The sequence below is a fragment of the Trichomycterus rosablanca genome, chromosome 5 (genome assembly GCF_030014385.1).
Source record: "Trichomycterus rosablanca isolate fTriRos1 chromosome 5, fTriRos1.hap1, whole genome shotgun sequence".
NCBI lineage: Eukaryota > Metazoa > Chordata > Actinopteri > Siluriformes > Trichomycteridae > Trichomycterus > Trichomycterus rosablanca.
Genome location: NC_085992.1, coordinates 40,112,028 through 40,131,639, shown reverse-complemented (window position 1 = coordinate 40,131,639; position 19,612 = coordinate 40,112,028). Strand labels below are relative to the sequence as shown.

The 19,612-nt window shown below is 40.8% G+C and overlaps 1 protein-coding gene across 2 annotated transcripts in view; it reads right to left on the bottom strand.

Moving 5' to 3' along the window:
• The window catches only part of zgc:171482 (zinc finger protein), a 174,652-nt gene that overhangs the window by 116,434 nt on the left and 38,606 nt on the right, over positions 1–19,612 (bottom strand). For both annotated transcript variants that reach the window (XM_062995190.1, XM_062995191.1), the window contains one exon: positions 414–518. In XM_062995190.1, the coding sequence (XP_062851260.1) occupies positions 414–518 (105 nt within the window). The remainder of the gene's footprint in view (positions 1–413; positions 519–19,612) is intronic.

Below are 19,612 nucleotides of genomic sequence, written 5' to 3'. Positions count from 1 at the left end.
GATTCGCCTGTGATTCCTCATGGTGATAGATCGTGTAGTGTGTGACCCCCTATCGCCGATCAGTCGTGTAGTGTGAAATACACAACGACTTGAAAGATTCCCGATTGCAAGAGATCAAGTCTTGATGGTTTCACCAGACTAAAAAGGTATGTAGAGAAACAAATTGAGCACAGGCAGTAATTGTAGAACTAGCAAAGTGCTTCTATATGGTAAGTGGAGCTGATAAAATGGACAGTGAGTGTAGAAACAAGGAGGTGGTTTTAATGTTATGGCTGATCAGTGTATATAACCAGGCACACTTCCATTACCCAATTTGTAGTCAAAAACAAAATGCATAAAGAGCTAATTTGATCTGTTCTGGTACATTTATGCCTTAATACATGTTTAATATGTGTACGTGTAGCGTATGTTACCTCGTAATGTGCCACACGCTGCGATTCAGAGATGAGCTGAGCATTGCAGATGTTACAGTAGCTCTCTGTAAAGAGTCCTCCATCACCGACCCCTGCTGATTTCATCTGTGAACAAAACATCAGCATACACGATCAGGGGCTTAGAACATATGTCGCAATCAGTCTCTCATACCGTCATGTTTACACCCTTTGTTAACAACTTCATCCGAGTGTGATAATCATAACACAGGTGTCTATAAGCTAGTGATAATTTTAGTCTTTGTTAAACATTTGTCGGCGCTTAACTGTGGAACGCGTCCTCTCATGTGACAAACAAGGACAGAGGAAAAAAATAACCAGCCCCTGTTCAAGGACACTGTTCCTCTTTTTTCTACTACCTGCTCTTAAGATCTTTAGTGATTTACTCTCCTAAGTACTGTTTCCCCTCCTTGTTTTTACCTTATGATAATTACAGCCACACTTTACATCCCAGTGCTGACTTGCTGAGTTCGGTGCTAAACAGGAAGATTTAGAGTTTAGAATTTGAAGTTAATGGGCTACATGCGCACCATGCAGTGCAATGAATGCTTTCTGGGATTTGCCCAAGGGTAAAGCAATTATCATTTGTTTCTCTTGATGTACACAAAAAAAGTCGGACAAGTCATTGAATTACCTTCATTTTTGTAAAAACATATTTATAAAATGTAGTTTCTTTCTGTAAAGAGGCAAAAACCTTGTACAGTGGACCCTTGGGTTACGAACGGTTTACCATACGAACATTTCGGTTACGAGCGATCTTTTTCAATTTAACGTACGAACAAATTTCGGATTACGAATCGAAATTCGTGAAACACGTGACGTCACAAACAAGTTAACTCCGACCATCTCTCTCTCTCTCTCTCTCTCTCTCTCTCTCTCTCTCTTTATATACACAGGGGTTGAACAAAATAACTGAAACACCTGTCATTTTAGTGTGGTAGGTTTCATGGCTAAATTGGACCAGTCTGGTGGCCAATCTTCATTAATTGCACATTGCACCAGTAAGAGCAGAGTGTGAAGTTTCAATTAGCAGGGTAAGAGCACAGTTTTGCTCAAAATATTGCAATGCACACAACATTATGGGTGACATACCAGAGTTCAAAAGAGGACAAAATGTTGGTGCACGTCTTGCTGGCGCATCTGTGACCAAGACAGCAATCTTTGTGATGTATCAAGAGCCACGGTATCCAGGGTAATGTCAGCATACCACCAAGAAGGACAAACCACATCCAACAGGATTAACTGTGGACGCAAGAGGAAGCTGTCTGAAAGGGATGTTCGGGTGCTAACCCGGATTGTATCCAAAAAACATAAAACCACGGCTGCCCAAATCACGGCAGAATTAAATGTGCACCTCAACTCTCCTGTTTCCACCAGAACTGTCCGTCGGGAGCTCCACAGGGTCGATATACAGGGGTTGGACAAAATAACTGAAACACCTGGTTTTAGACCACAATAATTTATTAGTATGGTGTAGGGCCTCCTTTTGCGGCCAATACAGCGTCAATTCGTCTTGGAAATGACATATACAAGTCCTGCACAGTGGTCAGAGGGATTTTAAGCCATTCTTCTTGCAGGATAGTGGCCAGGTCACTACGTGATGCTGGTGGAGGAAAACGTTTCCTGACTCGCTTCTCCAAAACACCCCAAAGTGGCTCAATAATATTTAGATCTGGTGACTGTGCAGGCCATGGGAGATGTTCAACTTCACTTTCATGTTCATCAAACCAATCTTTCACCAGTCTTGCTGTGTGTATTGGTGCATTGTCATCCTGATACACGGCACCGCCATTGGATGCACATGGTCCTCCAGAATGGTTCGGTAGTCCTTGGCAGTGACGCGCCCATCTAGCACAAGTATTGGGCCAAGGGAATGCCATGATATGGCAGCCCAAACCATCACTGATCCACCCCCATGCTTCACTCTGGGCATGCAACAGTCTGGGTGGTACGCTTCTTTGGGGCTTCTCCACACCGTAACTCTCCCGGATGTGGGGAAAACAGTAAAGGTGGACTCATCAGAGAACAATACATGTTTCACATTGTCCACAGCCCAAGATTTGCGCTCCTTGCACCATTGAAACCGACGTTTGGCATTGGCACGAGTGACCAAAGGTTTGGCTATAGCAGCCCGGCCATGTACGTATATACTGTATACAGGTCCTTCTCAAAAAATTAGCATATTGTGATAAAGTTCATTATTTTCCATAATGTAATGATAAAAATTAAACTTTCATATATTTTAGATTCATTGCACACCAACTGAAATATTTCAGGTCTTTTATTGTTTTAATACTGATGATTTTGGCATACAGCTCATGAAAACCCAAAATTCCTATCTCAAAAAATTAGCATATCATGAAAAGGTTCTCTAAACGAGCTATTAACCTAATCATTTGAATCAACGAATTAACTCTAAACACCTGCAAAAGATTCCTGAGGCTTTTAAAAACTCCCAGCCTGGTTCATTACTCAAAACTGCAATCATGGGTAAGACTGCCGACCTGACTGCTGTCCAGAAGGCCATCATTGACACCCTCAAGCAAGAGGGTAAGACACAGAAAGAAATTTCTGAACGAATAGGCTGTTCCCAGAGTGCTGTATCAAGGCACCTCAGTGGGAAGTCTGTGGGAAGGAAAAAGTGTGGCAGAAAACGCTGCACAACGAGAAGAGGTGACCGGACCCTGAGGAAGATTGTGGAGAAGGGCCGATTCCAGACCTTGGGGGACCTGCGGAAGCAGTGGACTGAGTCTGGAGTAGAAACATCCAGAGCCACCGTGCACAGGCGTGTGCAGGAAATGGGCTACAGGTGCCGCATTCCCCAGGTCAAGCCACTTTTGAACCAGAAACAGCAGCACTGGACTGTTGCTCAGTGGTCCAAAGTACTGTTTTCGGAAATCAAGGTGCCAGAGTCTGGAGGAAGACTGGGGAGAAGGAAATGCCAAAATGCCTGAAGTCCAGTGTCAAGTACCCACAGTCAGTGATGGTCTGGGGTGCCATGTCAGCTGCTGGTGTTGGTCCACTGTGTTTTATCAAGGGCAGGGTCAATGCAGCTAGCTATCAGGAGATTTTGGAGCACTTCATGCTTCCATCTGCTGAAAAGCTTTTTGGAGATGAAGATTTCATTTTTCAGCACGACCTGGCACCTGCTCACAGTGCCAAAACCACTGGTGAATGGTTTACTGACCATGGTATTACTGTGCTCAATTGGCCTGCCAACTCTCCTGACCTGAACCCCATAGAGAATCTGTGGGATATTGTGAAGAGAAAGTTGAGAGACACAAGACCCAACACTCTGGATGAGCTTAAGGCCGCTATCGAAGCATCCTGGGCCTCCATAACACCTCAGCAGTGCCACAGGCTGATTGCCTCCATGCCACGCCGCATTGAAGCAGTCATTTCTGCAAAAGGATTCCCGACCAAGTATTGAGTGCATAACTGAACATAATTATTTGAAGGTTGACTTTTTTTGTATTAAAAACACTTTTCTTTTATTGGTCGGATGAAATATGCTAATTTTTTGAGAAAGGTTTTCATGAGCTGTATGCCAAAATCATCAGTATTAAAACAATAAAAGACCTGAAATATTTCAGTTGGTGTGCAATGAAGCTAAAATATATGAAAGTTTAATTTTTATCATTACATTATGGAAAATAATGAACTTTATCACAATATGCTAATTTTTTGAGAAGGACCTGTATATACAGTGAGTGGACAGCGGACAGTGTTTTTTCTGTGTTTTCTCTATATTTTGTAAAATTCAACACTAAAATGGCCTCAAAGAAGGTGCAGAGGAAGCGCAGTGCTGAGAACATGAACAAATCTATTACTATTCGTTGTTGTATAATTACTCCTGCCAGTAGCTGTCACTGTGTATCAGACAGAGGGGACAGTGAGTGAGATAGAAGAAGGAAGTCGGCTGAGTAAAGTATTCTTTCTTTCGTCCAATTACACCTACAAAATACAACACTATTGAAATAAAGAATGAATTAATAGAGAAATATGAGAGTAATTGTTGTTTCTAGTAGATACATTTTATAAAAAAAATTAGGAAATGTATTATGGTGTATGGTAAAGCACAAGTACTGTACTGAAATGTGGTGTGTGTGTTTTATGTACAATACCACTGTATATTGTTGTTTATTGTTGTTCATTACAGTAATGTCTAATCTATAATTTAAGATTTAAGGGAAAATACACTTGTATTTTTAATCAAAAAGATCATTTAAGACATTAGAAAGGTTAGGTAAAGGGGTGCTTTGGGAGGTCTGGCATGGATTAATTCTGTTTAATCTGACCATCTGATAAGGTAAGAAGCCTTGGTGTTGTCCTGGATAACCAGCTGACCTTCTCTCCTTATATAGCCAACATGACAAGATCGTGCCAGTTCCTCCTGTACAACATCAGGAAGATTTGACCATTTCTCTTCAGGGAAGCTACCCAGATTCTGGTCCAATCACTTGTAATCTCACGGTTGGACTACTGCAACTCCCTCCTGGCAGGAGCTCCCATGTCCACTATTAAACCCTTGCAGCTCATTCAAAATGCAGCTGCCCGTCTGGTTTTTAACCAACCTAAACACTGCCACATCACCCCACTGCTGCGTTCTCTTCACTGGCTTCCTGTAGCTGCACGCATTCAGTTTAAAACACTGACGCTCGCCTACAAAGCCAAAAATGGACCAGCCCCAAGCTACCTACGTGGTCTAATCAAACCCCGCTCTGTACCACGCAACCTCCGAGCCACTAGTCTCGCTCGACTTGAGCCCCCACCCAGGACTAAAGGATGACAAGCATCAAGGCTCTTCTCTGTTCTAGCACCCAAGTGGTGGAATGAACTTCCTCTGTCTGTCCGAACATCTGAGTCTCTTGCTGTCTTTAAAAAACTATTAAAAACCCACCTTTTTACTAAGCACTTAAGCTGACGTACTTATTTACTAACATTTTTCTTCCATTTCCAAAAAAAACAAAAAAACACTTTGGTTCTAACAGGTTTCAGCAGATTTGTGTTCTTTGACTGTTGTTTACTAAAACTTGAGAAATGAAATGTTTACTATGGAAGCACTTCTGTAAGTCGCTCTGGATAAGAGCGTCTGCTAAATGCAGAAAATGTAAATGTAAATGTAAATGTTTACATTATTTCTTATGGGAAAAATAGGTTTAACTAACAAACATTTTGACTTAAGAACAGCCCTTCGGAACCAATTAAATTCGTAAGTCAAGGGTCTACTCTATTTCAGTACATTTACATTTCCAATAACATCTACTGATGCTTGACTTCATCACAGTAACTATACTGTATGTAACATTGCAGACAAGACAGCAGCATGGGACAGTGGGGACAGTAATACCAAGTTCACAATACACGATATTCTAAGTCGTCAGATCACTGTACAGTTCACACTACACAAATGGATCTCTTGCAATCAGGAGTCTTTTAAGTCATCGTGTATTTCACACTACACGACTGATCGCCAATAGGGGGTCACACACTACACAATCTACCACCATGAGGAATCTCAGGTCTATCTGGTCTCCCAAACTACATTTTGTCACGAAAACACATGAGAAGTAACGAGGGGTTTAATGATGAGCGAACACAGAGTTGCCTCATCTAGCGGCGATCAGACGGCGAGCGGAAGTCAGGGCAAAAATCGTGTAGTGTGAACTAGGCATAAGTAGAGTTTTGGGTTATCAATCAAAATGTCCAAGAGTTCAAATCCCAGCTCTGCCATGCAGCCACTGTTGGGCCCTTGAGCAAGGTTCATAACCATTTGTTTTAATGTTCATTTATTTGAAGAATAACAGACAGCATAAATGTGATTGTGGGATTCTGCTGGTTTGTTTGCTATAAATGTTGTCAACTTTAATAAAAATTTTTATTCATCTGTTTTTGTTTATGCATTTTCTCCCCTTTTTCTCCCGACTTTAGTACATCTTATTACCCAACTGCATTATGCTTACTCTCTACTGATGCTGATCCCCGCCCTGATAGAGGTGAGTGAAACTGACACACCCGCTCCAACTGCACACCCTGATTAGCCAGCAGAAGCCATAATTGCCTCAGTTATGAGGAGTCCCTATCCGGCCCCCATCCAGTATGAACAACAGCCAATTGTTGTTCATGTAGGCGCCCAGCCCAACTGGATGGCAGAGCTGAGTTTGGAACCGACATGCGAGAAATGTCAGCTTTGGTGTGCAAGCATGTTTTACCACTGCGTCACCTAAGCGCCCTTTGTTTTAAAATTATTTACATTGTTTAAATTGTTTACATTGTTTAAATTGTTTATACATTTTAAGCTTTTACCAGCAAATATTTTGACGATGTAAAACTTAATTAATTCTTGTTAATTTCTGTGCGCAAATACGAGTACAAGGACTGTCATGGGGTTAAAGACAAGGGGTCTGTCGGAAAACTTAGTGAGCTCTCTACACAGACGGCATTTTACATGATCCTATGCGCACTTCCGAGAAGAGCTGTCTAAATTTCTAGATACCTTTAAATGCTGCCTACTAAGGTACCTTATTTTTAAACAATAAACTGACTGAATAATGAGAGAGCATCCAATGCTTCTTCAGCTGTGAAGGCAATCCTAGCATTCAGTGCAGCACAACTTCTCACAAAAATTAGCTCTTTTCAAATGTAAATAAATTCTTATTGATTTTTGATTTGTCTAATGGTATTTAAGTGTCCTTTATTTGCAAATTCTAGCTTGTCAGTGACAATGTAACCATTTTCAGTACACTGAAAGAGATGTTAGCTGGTTGTTCTGCCTCAGCCATTGGTTCGATGTCTACTTAGGCAGCTGTCTAGGTAGGCAGTAGACAGCAAGGCAGCTCACTGGATTTTCAGACAGACTCAATTTAGGTCCTTTATTGGTGTTCAAGTTTTGTCAAAAAATAAGTCTCTGCATCAAAACGGAAAGTATCCGACACTGATCCGACTTTAATCCAGCGCTTGATGTCAACATCAGCACTGATACGGATAATGAGAAACAGATCTTTGTATACAGACATAAAACTCACACCCTTAATCACAGGGTGCAAAAGCCTAACGTTACCAGCCCCCATCCTGACGCCTGTTCCAATATTACCCTCAGCGTGTGTTCGGATGGACAGCACCGGTGTAATCTAATTCTATAATCAGCTGTCTGCAGTAAAACTCAGCAAGTGCACCAGTTACACAATGCCATAAGAACCCATCAAACAGAGCCATGCATATCTAGAGCTGTGAGCTACGGTGTTTGGTATCAAGTAGAAACATGCAGTGTACAATTATCCTTCTGTTACCAGCTCCCCTCAACATGACAGATGAGAACATGCAGGACCTTCTAATTAGTTCAACAGCGGGCTGCAGGATGAACACTGATAGCGGCATTATCTAATTGATCTTGTGTGAAACTAATAGAGACACTCCAGTCAGACTGTTGAAAGTGGCTTAGATTCCAGTTCTGGTATACGGTTACACCACAGTCTGCTCGTCTCTGCACCATATTATACCACTATCCTCTACACTGCACCTACCACTTTATCCTATACACTGCTGTTGTTAGGACTGGATGAAAATAAAGTGTCAAAATAACAACCAATACACAATAATAAAGTTTTGTTGGTTTCTTCTCGTTTTCTTCATTTTTTCGCCCCCAATTTTCTCCCTTAACCTAGTCGAATCCAATTACCTTGATTGCGTTACACTTTACCTCTACCGATACAACCCTCCACTGCTGACTGAGGAGCTTCGCAACTGACACACCCATTCCGACACGTGTGCAGTACCGACTGAATCTTTTCACCTGCACGAGGCGAGTTCATATGCGGATCAGCCTTGTGCACAGAGAGCCACACCCTGATAAGCATTATCCCTCAACTCTGTGCAGACGCCATCAATCAGCCAGCAGAGGTCGGAATTGCATCAGTTATGAGGAACTTATCCATAGCCACCCAGCCGAAATCCCAGCTCTGGTGTGCTGCCGTATTTTACCGCTGCACCACCTCTGTTTTCTTTAGGTACACAAAACAGATCACACAAAAGTCTGTTATACAGTAGTACCTCACCACTGGGCTGCATCACCACTCGTATTTTCGGCACTCGACACATGTACTCAACCTTGTCTGCCCTCGAGTGCCCTACCAGCCAAAATAAAGGAAATCGTGTCAGTCTGGCTGTTGTTTCTGCTTAGTGCAGATCTTTGGTAGCATCCACTGTGAACTTTTACTTTTTTCTGTGATTGTCAGTGCAAATATTAGTAACCATGGGTCCTAAGAAGGTCAGTGAAAACACCCAACTAGAAAATAAATAAGTGAGAACCACAATAGAGCTGAAAAAAGAGATACTAGTATAAAAGTATGAAAGTGGTATCCATGATCTGATCTCGCTCTGATTAACACAGTAAGTTAGCATGTAAGTATACCAGAATGTCTGAGAATGTGGAACCAATTATTCTATTATACATTATTCCTTAAAGGCGGCACGGTGGCTGGGTGGGTGGCACGTCGCCTCACAGCAAGAAGGTCCTGGGTTCAATTCCCAGGTGGAACGGTGTGGTACCTTTCTGTGTGGTGTTTGAATGTTCTCCCCGTGTCTGCGTGAGTTTCCTCCCACAGTCCAAAAACATGCAGTCAGGTTAATTGAAGACACTGAATTGCCCTATGTGTGTGTGTATATGTGTCTGCCCTGCGATGGACTGGCGCCCCGTCCAGGGTGTTACTGTGTGCCTTGCGCCCATTGAAAAGCTGGGATAGGCTCCAGAACATCCCTCCCCCCGGGACCCTGATTGGATAAGCGGTTAAGGAAGTGAGTGAGTACATTATTCTATATGTAGGAAAACTGCTCGGCACTACACCGGCTCTGTACTCGTCAAGCTTCTGGAACGAATCAAGGTAGAGTGCCGAGGTACTACTCTATAATTTTGTTTCTTTGAGACCATATACAGTCTTTAAAATTATTAAAAGATTTAGAAAAGCAAATAAATATGTCTGTGAAGTGCATGGCAGAACATTAACAATACAGGGCTTCTGATCCTGTAGATCATGCTTCTATAATTAGAACAACCACATGAGCTTGTAAACATTCAGGAAAAACCATGTCAATAAACTGTTCACCACTACATCTGGAAATACAAATTGGGACTACTACGTGTCACAGAAGCTCCATTTTAACATCATCCAGAAACAGCTGGACTCAAGCTCTTGTGAGATGAACTGACACAAAGTGAAAATGTTCTGTTGTCTTTAAAGTCCACCATTCAATCAGTTTTTGTTAGTAATGGATATCATGTTCTCCAGGTCTAAGAAACAAGGAACAACTTGACTGTTACCAACACAAAGTTCATAAGCCATCATATATCTCTGTATGGCAGTATGTTAGTGACCATGGCATTCATAATTGCATGGCATGGATAACCTTAGCATTAATGGTGCATTCACATTTTGGAGCAGTCTTTGTAGAGACGTTCTTGAATGTTTCAGCAAGATGATGGCAAGCAATTTTCTGGAGGTATCGCTGCATGTTGCTCTGTAGCAGGAAAGTGAAGGTGCTAGACTGGCCTGCCACCAGTCGATGCCTGGCTCCTGTTTTTTTTGGGGTTTTTTTCCCCTTTTTCTCCCACTTTAGTGCTCCTGATTGGGGGAAAGAGGCTGCTCCACGCCCCCTCTGACACGTGCACAGCAATCAAACATCTTATCACCTGCACTTGACGAGTGCAGAGCAGTACAGCGCTGTGTACGGCGAGCCACACCCTCTACCGCACTCCTTTCCCATCTCTGTGCAGGCGCCACCAACCAGCCAGCAGTTGTCTTAATCGCACTAGTCTGAGAGAGAGTCCCTATCCGGCTTAATCCCGCCCCTATCTGAACAACAGGCCAATCGTTGTTCATGTGGCCGCTCAGCCTCAGCCGGCAGGCAGAGCCTAGATTCGATACGATGTATTTGAGATCTCAGCTCTGGTGAACAGCATGTGTTTTTGTCTCCTGTATGAAAAATTTTACACATTCTAAAGCACAGACCCCAGGCTGTTAGGCAGTAATATAATAAGCGAGTATTTCACTAACAGTTGGTCTTCTTGGTTTAAAAGCTATTACAGAATATTTGTAAATTAAAAGATGATGTAACAGTGATAAACATGCCCGTGTCCCAAACATTTTTGCTAAATGTTGCAGCAATCAGGCCATTAGTTAAAACATTAAATATCTTTAAAGTGAATACAACTCAGAGTTTGCAAGTCATTATTTTAACATTTCCCACTTTTTGGAATGTGGTTTGTTCACAGTAGACTACAAGCATTTTTGTCATCTACAAGCCAAGAAAACTGTGCATGCAGTTAGTATGTGTCACGAATCAAGCCTCTTTGTGCTCCTGAAGCTTATGTTTATGTGCCAAGTGTTGGAGGGGGTCTTGTTTTTGGTTCCTTCGTAATGATTAGTCAATGAAGCTAATGATCCATAGCTAGGGTTGCCAACCGTCCCGTAAAATACGGAATCGTTCCTTATTTGAAAACTAAACATGGCGTTCCGTATTGAACTGATATGGGACGCGCTTAGTTCCGTATTTTTATCAATGGGAGAGAAATGCTGCAGAGTAGACTGAGACAGGGCAAATGTATGTATGAAACAGAAGGACACTGCTGCTACCGTGGGAATTAGAAAGCGTTTGGTTATTACTTTAAGTAGTATTCATTTTTAGGTTTAGTAACGCCACGTGTGTGCACAGGCATATCAGCATAACAACCTGTTTAATACTCCGCTGTTTGAGTAGCTCAGTGGGCAGAGTGAATCGCGCATGTTTTTGCACCCTAGGTTTGAATCCGGCTTAGGGTGAAACTTAAGTAACACAAGCAGGGCCGGCGCTATGGGGGCGCTGGGGTGGGCGCTGGGGTGGGCACCCCGGTGGGCACCCCCCCCTTCCCAGATTTTCTCACTGCAACCCCACATGCAGTCCAGAACCGGGGCTGCATGTCAGTGTGAAGATGGATTATGTAAAAATGTTGTTTGCACTATTGAGAAAAAATGGTACATGATGTCCTTTTGCCTAAAATATGGTTCTGATTTATTATTATACAGAATGAAAATAACTTATGTTAAACAACCTAATTAAAACATTTTGATAATGTTCCTATGACGGTGTAAGACCCGTTATATTTTTTATAGGTGCAACCCAAACCTGAGCTCCAGCTCAGGTAAACACCCGCCATCCCACCCCAGGGTGTTCCTTATTTCCAGTTCTGAAAGTTGCTCCATAGCTGCTCCTCATTTCAGGTAATCATTTAGTGGAGGCTATTGTGATTTTCATGCTCACTAATTGGTTTGTTATGATTGTCATGATTTTGACCTGGTTATGATTTTGACATTGATTTGGATAGTCATCGTGTTTGAAAACTCCTGCTTCTTGATTAGAAGTCTTGTTTTTGTTTTGTGTTAGTCTAAGTTCATGTTTAGCTTTAGCATTCTTAGCTTAGGGTCTAGAATAGCTTAGTCATGTATGTTTAGATTAGCGTTAGCATTTAGCTTAGCAGTTAGCTTAGTTCATGTGTTAGTGTGTCTTGTCTTGTACAAACCTGTCTTGTGTCTTTTGTTATTATTAAATGTTTTGTTAATCATCTCTGCGTGTGTGTCCGCTCCCTCGTGTCATGTTAGCCCATTCATTAAGTATGTTGATTTGAAATGAAGCTGAATTTTGCATAAAACAAGCGCAAATAGCTTAGTACAGCTAGTCTAGATCAATCTAAACATAAATCAGTTCTTACTAATATGGTTGTTAGGATCAAACACAAGAGTTTGCCTAAATGCCACATCAATGATCTATAAAAATGACAGTTAACCTTTAGCTCACATTCAACATTCATCAAAACGTCCTGGCCTAGATTAAATACCAGCATGACTAAAATTAGAAGACTAAATTATTAAAAACAGGTAGCAAGTAATGAAAGTAAGATTTCATTACAAATTATTAATTTATTAATTCAGTCCTTTTATACCACCGCTTTATTCTATTAAGGTCTAGGTGGGTCTGATTTACTAAACACCCTGGATAGGTCGCCAGTCCATTACAGGGCAAACACACACACACACACACATACCTAGGGGGACTTCATGTCCTTGGATTGTGGGAGGAAACCCATACAGACACGGGGAAAACATGCAAACACTACACAAAAAGGACCCAAACAGTTCCACCTGGGAATCGAACCCAGGGCCACCATCCAGCCAATGTGCTTATTACAAATCATATTGTAAAAATTGACAAAAAATTTGAATATAAACAATGACTTCAAATGTATTAACCTAAACAAGGTTGTGTGGATCAAACCCACATGCTCAAAGTCATCTGAGCGTGTGATTCAACGAATATGACTCAAGGAAATCTGACCTTTTGTACAAAAGAACTGACATTGTCAGTTTCACAAATATGTTTACTAGCTTTTCAGTAGGAGCAAACACAAAACAATCTAAAATGTATGTATTTATTAATTTTCGGTATCCAGATTATATGATTTGCAGTGAAAAATACTGTATTAAATACAAAAAAATGCAAAACAGAAGCACGTTCCCTAGTGGTTTCTGTGTATGTGCCACGTCCCTGTGTCTGGGAGCACATAGATGGGGAAGCTTTGTTTATAGCGGCAAGTAGACTCTCCTTTGTTATGCTAATGATCCACAACTGAAACCCTTGTTCAAGACATGAGCTGCGACCGAGAGCGGTTAGTATGTCTGAATACGTAGTATACATAAAAAGGTACGCGAGAAGTACCCGGATGACCTAGGTACTTCTTGGGCAGCCATGTTTGAGTATGCAAACGATGCACACTTTCGGTCCGCTAATGTATCCCATAATTCAACTGGAAGTGGAAGAAGAAACAAGAAAGATGGCGGAAAACGGAGAGTCCTCTGCATGGGCGGCTTGTTCCTTAGGGCGATCGGGCGACGAACCACCAAAGGGCGAAAGGGAAGAAATTTTTCTATCACATTCAACCAGTGTTAAATGAGCTGTGACTGTTCTGGACTGTAGTCTGTCTTGCCTCTGAATTTAGTAGTCCAATCAGCGTCGAGTTGTGTTCTGTACAGTACCGCCCCTTTTGGGCGATTTCAGTCTGATTGAAAATTGCCCGGATTGCTCTCATAGACTCTCATATTAAGGCACTTTTTTTCGAACTTAGGCGCTGCAATACATTCTCTATGGGTTCCGGGAGGGCTCGCACTTACATGCTTGCATCACACGTAACCTGGTGTAGCGATCTCGTCACCATGACTACCATTACCTCAGGTCGGAGCAACTCCATCGTGTCATTAAAGGGAAATGCCATTCAGTCGTCGTAGTAGGCAAGGCAAGTATATACGTATATATAAAGCACCTTTCATACACAGTGGCAATTCAAAGTGCTTTACATAAGGAAAAATTAAAAGCATTAAAACATTCCTGAGATCTAGAACATCAGAAAGACTTCTTGCAAACATTTAGTTACAATTAAGAGAACATGAAATTAAAACAGAGAGATAAAAAATTAAGAATATGAAAAAACTAAAAGAAATATAGTAAAATGGGGGCCACACAGGCCCAGAGCCACACAGACTCTCAGTAAATAATAATAAAAATCGGCCACACAGACCTTGGGCCACACAGACCCTGGGGCCAGGATAATCAGGATGAATTAGCAACTAAAGAATTAGGGCCACCCAGACCAAATTTAAACATCAAGCAAGTATCTACAAAGGGGGGGGGGGGGGGGGGATCATATAAGTTACAAGTAAATTACAAGTAAGTAATGTAATTTTTAAATAGTGAATTGTGATTGCACTTGTTGTATCTCCCCAGTTGTTTAATTGTACTTCTTTATTCATTGCACATCAGCCCCGATGCCAATCTTTATTTTGGATCTGCTGCACCTAAAATAAAATGCTATCTGATGAAGACTGAATTAAATTGTTAGTGTGAAGGCTTTACTTAATTTTATGATTAATGGTAAAGCTGGTCTTTCTCCATGTTCAAAGTTATTTGTGAGGGCAAACTGACAGATGACTTAAGATGTTAATTATTTAATCTTTAATTTACCCATTGAACGGGTCACCTTGGCCATCATCGCAACAATTGCCCCCCCTGAGAAATTTGGCAGAAGCCGCCACTGGTCCTCTGTTTACAAGTGTAAGTAAGATAAACAAAATAAAAATGTTCTTATTGCGTACAACCCTAAATAACGTTATGATTAGCACAAAAACACGATAAATATCCAAATTTTGGCGAGTGGGGCTTGTAATGAGCGCGCGGTCGGTAACTATGGTGATATTACATCATCACATCCCCATGTCATCACTTGACGTTGGTAAGATGGCGGACGTAGTACGGGGTGTTGCGTGCATACTGCACACTTCTGTACTAAAAGCGCGTACTTCTTCACCGGCCGAGCGGTGCGTACTTCCTTGAATCTAGTACGTACTCTGTAAGTATGCGATTTCGGACGCAGCTCTTGTCTTGTTTCATGTTTAGTATGAGCATGTGTGTTAGCGTAGCTTAAGGTTTAAGATAATTTAGGGTCATGTTTCATGTGTTTGGATTAGCATTAGCAGTTAGCATTTAGCAAAGTCCATGTGTTAGTGTGTCTTTTCTGGTGTACCCTGTCTTGTCTATTGTTATTATGAATAAATGTTTTCCAACACCTCTGCAAGCGTGCATGCCCTCTATAGTCTCCAATCTATAGCCACTCTTAGTCCCCACTGTACCTGTGTGAACAGCAAAAAAATCCATAATGAAATCAGTTCTCACCCTCAGCAGTTAGTAGTTTGATAATGACATTCCCTTATTGAATGATGTGTCGGGACTCAAGGTGACCAGTGATGTTCTGATCTAATAATCCTCTCTTCATGAAAACATCACTGCTTAAGGCTACAGATCTCAGCAGCTGTCAGTATAGTTCCCCTGCCATGTCAGTATAACTTTTAAAAGTCATATAGAAATATGTTTACTGCAAATACAACTGCTGGAATGCAATATTTATGCAGTGCATTTATATGAAAATGTATATCAATTTAGGAAGATACTTTACTGTTATCAATTAGTCCTCTAGGACCTCAGGGAAGCATGTTAACTCAGTGGGTAGCACTGTTGCCTCACAGCAAGAAGGTCTTGGGATCGAATCCCAGGTTAAACGGTCTGGGTCCTTTCTGTGTTGTTTGCATGTTCTCCCCATGTCTGTGTGGGTTTCCTCTCACAGTCCAAAGACATGCAAGTGAGGTGAACTGGAGATACAAAATTGTCCATGACTCTTGACATTAAAGACTCTTGTGTAACCAGTAACTACCTGTCCTGTCATGAATGTAACCAAAGTGTATAAAACATGACATTAAAATCTTAATAAATAAACAAACCACTAGGACATGCATATGTTTTCAACAGTTTAGGGATTGCCCTCTTTATTTTCCTATATTTACATTTACATTTTTGGCATTTAGCAGATGCTTTTAATCAAAGTGACTTACAGTACTGTGACAATATATTGTCTAAGCAATTGAGGGTTAAGGGCAGTAGTGGGGCTTGAATCAGTGACCTTTCAATTACTAGTCCAGTACCTTAACCGCTAGGCTACAACTGCCCTCTGTGACTTATACCTTATGTACAATTCAAGGTCCATGAAGACATGGCTTAATGTACATGGTGTAAGGAACTCCAGTGGCCTTCAGAGTCCTGCCATTGACCCAGCTGAGCCAGGCCCTTCAGAACCAATATTAGTGCCTGATCTTACAGTCTCAACGCACTGTAGTCTGAGATTTCTGAAAAACCTTTATAAGAGTGACAGCTGTTATAGTTACATTACATGATCCTTTCTGTGTGGAGTTTGCATGTTCTCCCTGTGTCTGCATGGGTTTCCTCTGGGAACTCCAGTTTCCTCCCACAGTCCAAAGACATGCAGTCAGGTTAATTATAGATACAAAATTGTCCATGACTGTGTTTGACATTGATCTTGTGGAACGAGTTACTACAGTTTCTGTCATGTATATAACCAATGTGTGTAAAACATGATGTTAAAATCCTAATAAATAAGTAAATAAAATAAAACATTACATGGTAATGCCCAAGGTCATATTTAAAAAACTACGGAAAAGTAATGCTTTTCAGTAGAAACGTTGTGGTCATTTGTTAACTCTTGGTCCAATACAATGTTGCACTGCATACAAATGCTTTGTCCTGTCCAGATCATGAAATACTAGTCAGAAAATGTGTGATCTTTTCATCATTATTCATTGCTACACTGCATGTAAGCAAAAGCACATTCATACGACTGGCACAACTGCAGAAATAGTGCCGTGAAAAAACTGACAAGACTGCAAGTCTAATCAAACATTGCGAGGATTAACTACATGTGTGTGGATTTGTAAGTACGAACCTCTGGAGGTAGTGTATAAATAAGCCCCTTTACTGGAGTAGCTTTATAGAGTGAAATGAGATACAGCACCTGAACTAATTATGCTTTAGGACACCAACAAAACAAAAGTACTGCTTAGAAGTTGTTAATAAAAATCTCATTTCCGAAGTGATTTGTGGATGTTGTGTGGTTGCCAACTGGTGTTGCTAGGTGGTTGCTAGGTTGTATTTAGTCATTTGCTATGATAACAGGTTAGTTGCTAAGAGGTTGTTTAGCTGTTACTAGGTGGTTGCAAGGCGGGTAGTAGAATATAGGAGGTGGTTGCTAATTTTGGAGTTCTTTGTCGATATCTCAAAAACTGTGGGACGAGTTAGCGGTAAAGTGTTCAGCAGAAAAAATACCTACCTCTTCTGGATGTAGTGCATAAATAAGCCCCTTTATTGGAGTAGCTTTCTGAACTGAACTAATTATGCTTCAGGACACCAACAAAACAAAAGTACTGCTCAATTCCAGGGTGATTTGTGAATGTTGTGTGGCTTCTAACTGGTCTTTATAGGTGATATAGTCTTGCTAGGTGGTTGCTAGCTTGTTTTTAGTCAGTTGCTTAGCTGTTACTAGGTGGTTAAAAGGCGGGTAATTCTGGAGTTCTGTCTATCTCAAAAACTGCAAGACAAGTTACCGGTCAGAAATCCAGCAGAAAAAATAAAATGAAATAATAATAATAGTAGAAGAAGAAAAATACTCTGTCAGATAACAATAGCCATTGTGCACTGCACAATCACTAATTAGTATAGGTCGAAAAATCACTGTTATGGGTGGCACAGTCTTACAGCTCTTGAGTTCTTTTTGAGGTAGTACGTAAATAAGCCCTTTTACTGGAGTAACTTTCTGGAGTAAAATGAGATAAAGCAACTGAAATATTTATGTTATAGGACACCAACAACACATTTTAGTCATTTGCTAAGCTCACAGGTTAATTGCTAATAGGTTGCTTAGCTGTTACTAGGTGGTTGCTAGTAGGATTTAGGAGGTGGTTGCTAATTTTGGAGTTCTGTGTCAATATCTCAAAAACTTGGACGAGTTAGGAGTCAAAAAATAAAATAATAATAATAATAATAGAAGAAGAACAAAAATACACTGCTGAATAACAACAACAATAGTGTGCATGACACAATCACTAAGTAGTATAGGTAGAAAAATCACAGCACTCTCGTATACTTGAGCTCTTGAGTTCTATTGGAGGTAGCGCGTAAATAAGCCCTTTTACTGGAGTAACTATTTGAAGTGAAATAAGATAAAGCAACTGAACTACTTATGCCTCAGGATACCAACAAAACAAAAGCACTGCCTGGATGTTGTTTATACAAATCTCATTTCCAAGGTGAATGGTGGATGTTTTGTGGTTGCTAACTTGTGTTGCTAGGTGGTTGCTAGGTTGTTTGAAGAAAAAGAAGAAAAAAACACTGTCAGATAACAATAGCCATTGTGCATTGCACAATCACTAATTAGTAGAGGTCGAAAAATCACTGTTATGGGTGGCACAGTCTTACAGCTCTTGAGTTCATTTTGAGGTAGTACGTAAATAAGCCCTTTTACTGGAGTAACTTTCTGGAGTAAAATGAGATAAAGCAACTGAACTATTTATGTTTTAAGACACCAACAACACATTTAAGTCATTTGCTAAGCTCACAGGTTAATAACTAAGAGGTTGCTTAGCTGTTACTAGGTGGTTGCAAGGAGAGTAGTAGGATATAGGAGGTGGTTGCTAATTTTGGAGTTCTGTGTCGATATCTCAAAAACTGTGGGGCGAGTTAGCCGTCAAAAAATAAAATAATAATAGTAATAGAAGAAGAACAAAAATACACTGTTGGATAACAACATCACAACAATAGTGTGCATGACACAATCACTAATTAGTATAATTAGAAATATCACTGTTATGGGTGGCACAGCACTCTCGTATACCTGAGCTCTTGAGTTCTATTGGAGGAAGTGTGTAAATAAGCCCTTTTACTGGAGTAACTTTTTTGAAGTGAAATGAGATAAAGCAACTGAACTACTATGTCTCAGGACACCAACAAATCAAAAGCACTGCCTGGATGTTGTTGCCAAGGTGATTTGTGGATGTTTTGTGGTTGCTAACTGGTCTTGCTAGGTGCTATGGTGTTGCTAGGTGGTTGATAGGTTGTTCTTAGTCATTTGCTATGCTAACAGGGTAATTGCTAACAGATCCAGAAATCCGGCAGAAAAAAAGAAAAGGAAATAATAAAAATAGGAAGAATAATAATAATAGAAGAAAGAAGAAGAAAAATACACTGTCAGACAAACAATATCCATTGTGCATGGAACAATCACTAATTAGTATAGGTCGAAAAATCAATGTTATGGGTGGCACAGTGGTATCATATACTTGAGTTCTGAGTTCCAATCTCAGCAGTGCTACTGACTTGCCTGGGCATTCATCAGACACAACTGTGTACCTCTATGTTTGGGTGAGACACCAGAACAAGTGTTAGGGGTTACCGTTTTCAGTCAAAATAGGTTGGTGCATAAGTAAACTCATTACTGGCCTACTTTCTGAGCTTTTGGCACTGTTTTAGATTTATTCAGTGTAAAACACACTTGACAGCGAGTCGATGTGAGATGAGTTAGTGGTCAAAAATCCATCAGATTAATAACAAATAAATAAAAGAACAAGAAGTATATACTGTTGGATAACAATACTAATTACAATAGGTTGAAAAATCTGGAAGCATGGTGACACAGCTGGTAAAGTGAAAGCGGCACATGTGGGTCCTAACCCGGGACCGATCCTTGCCCCTAGTTAATGTCT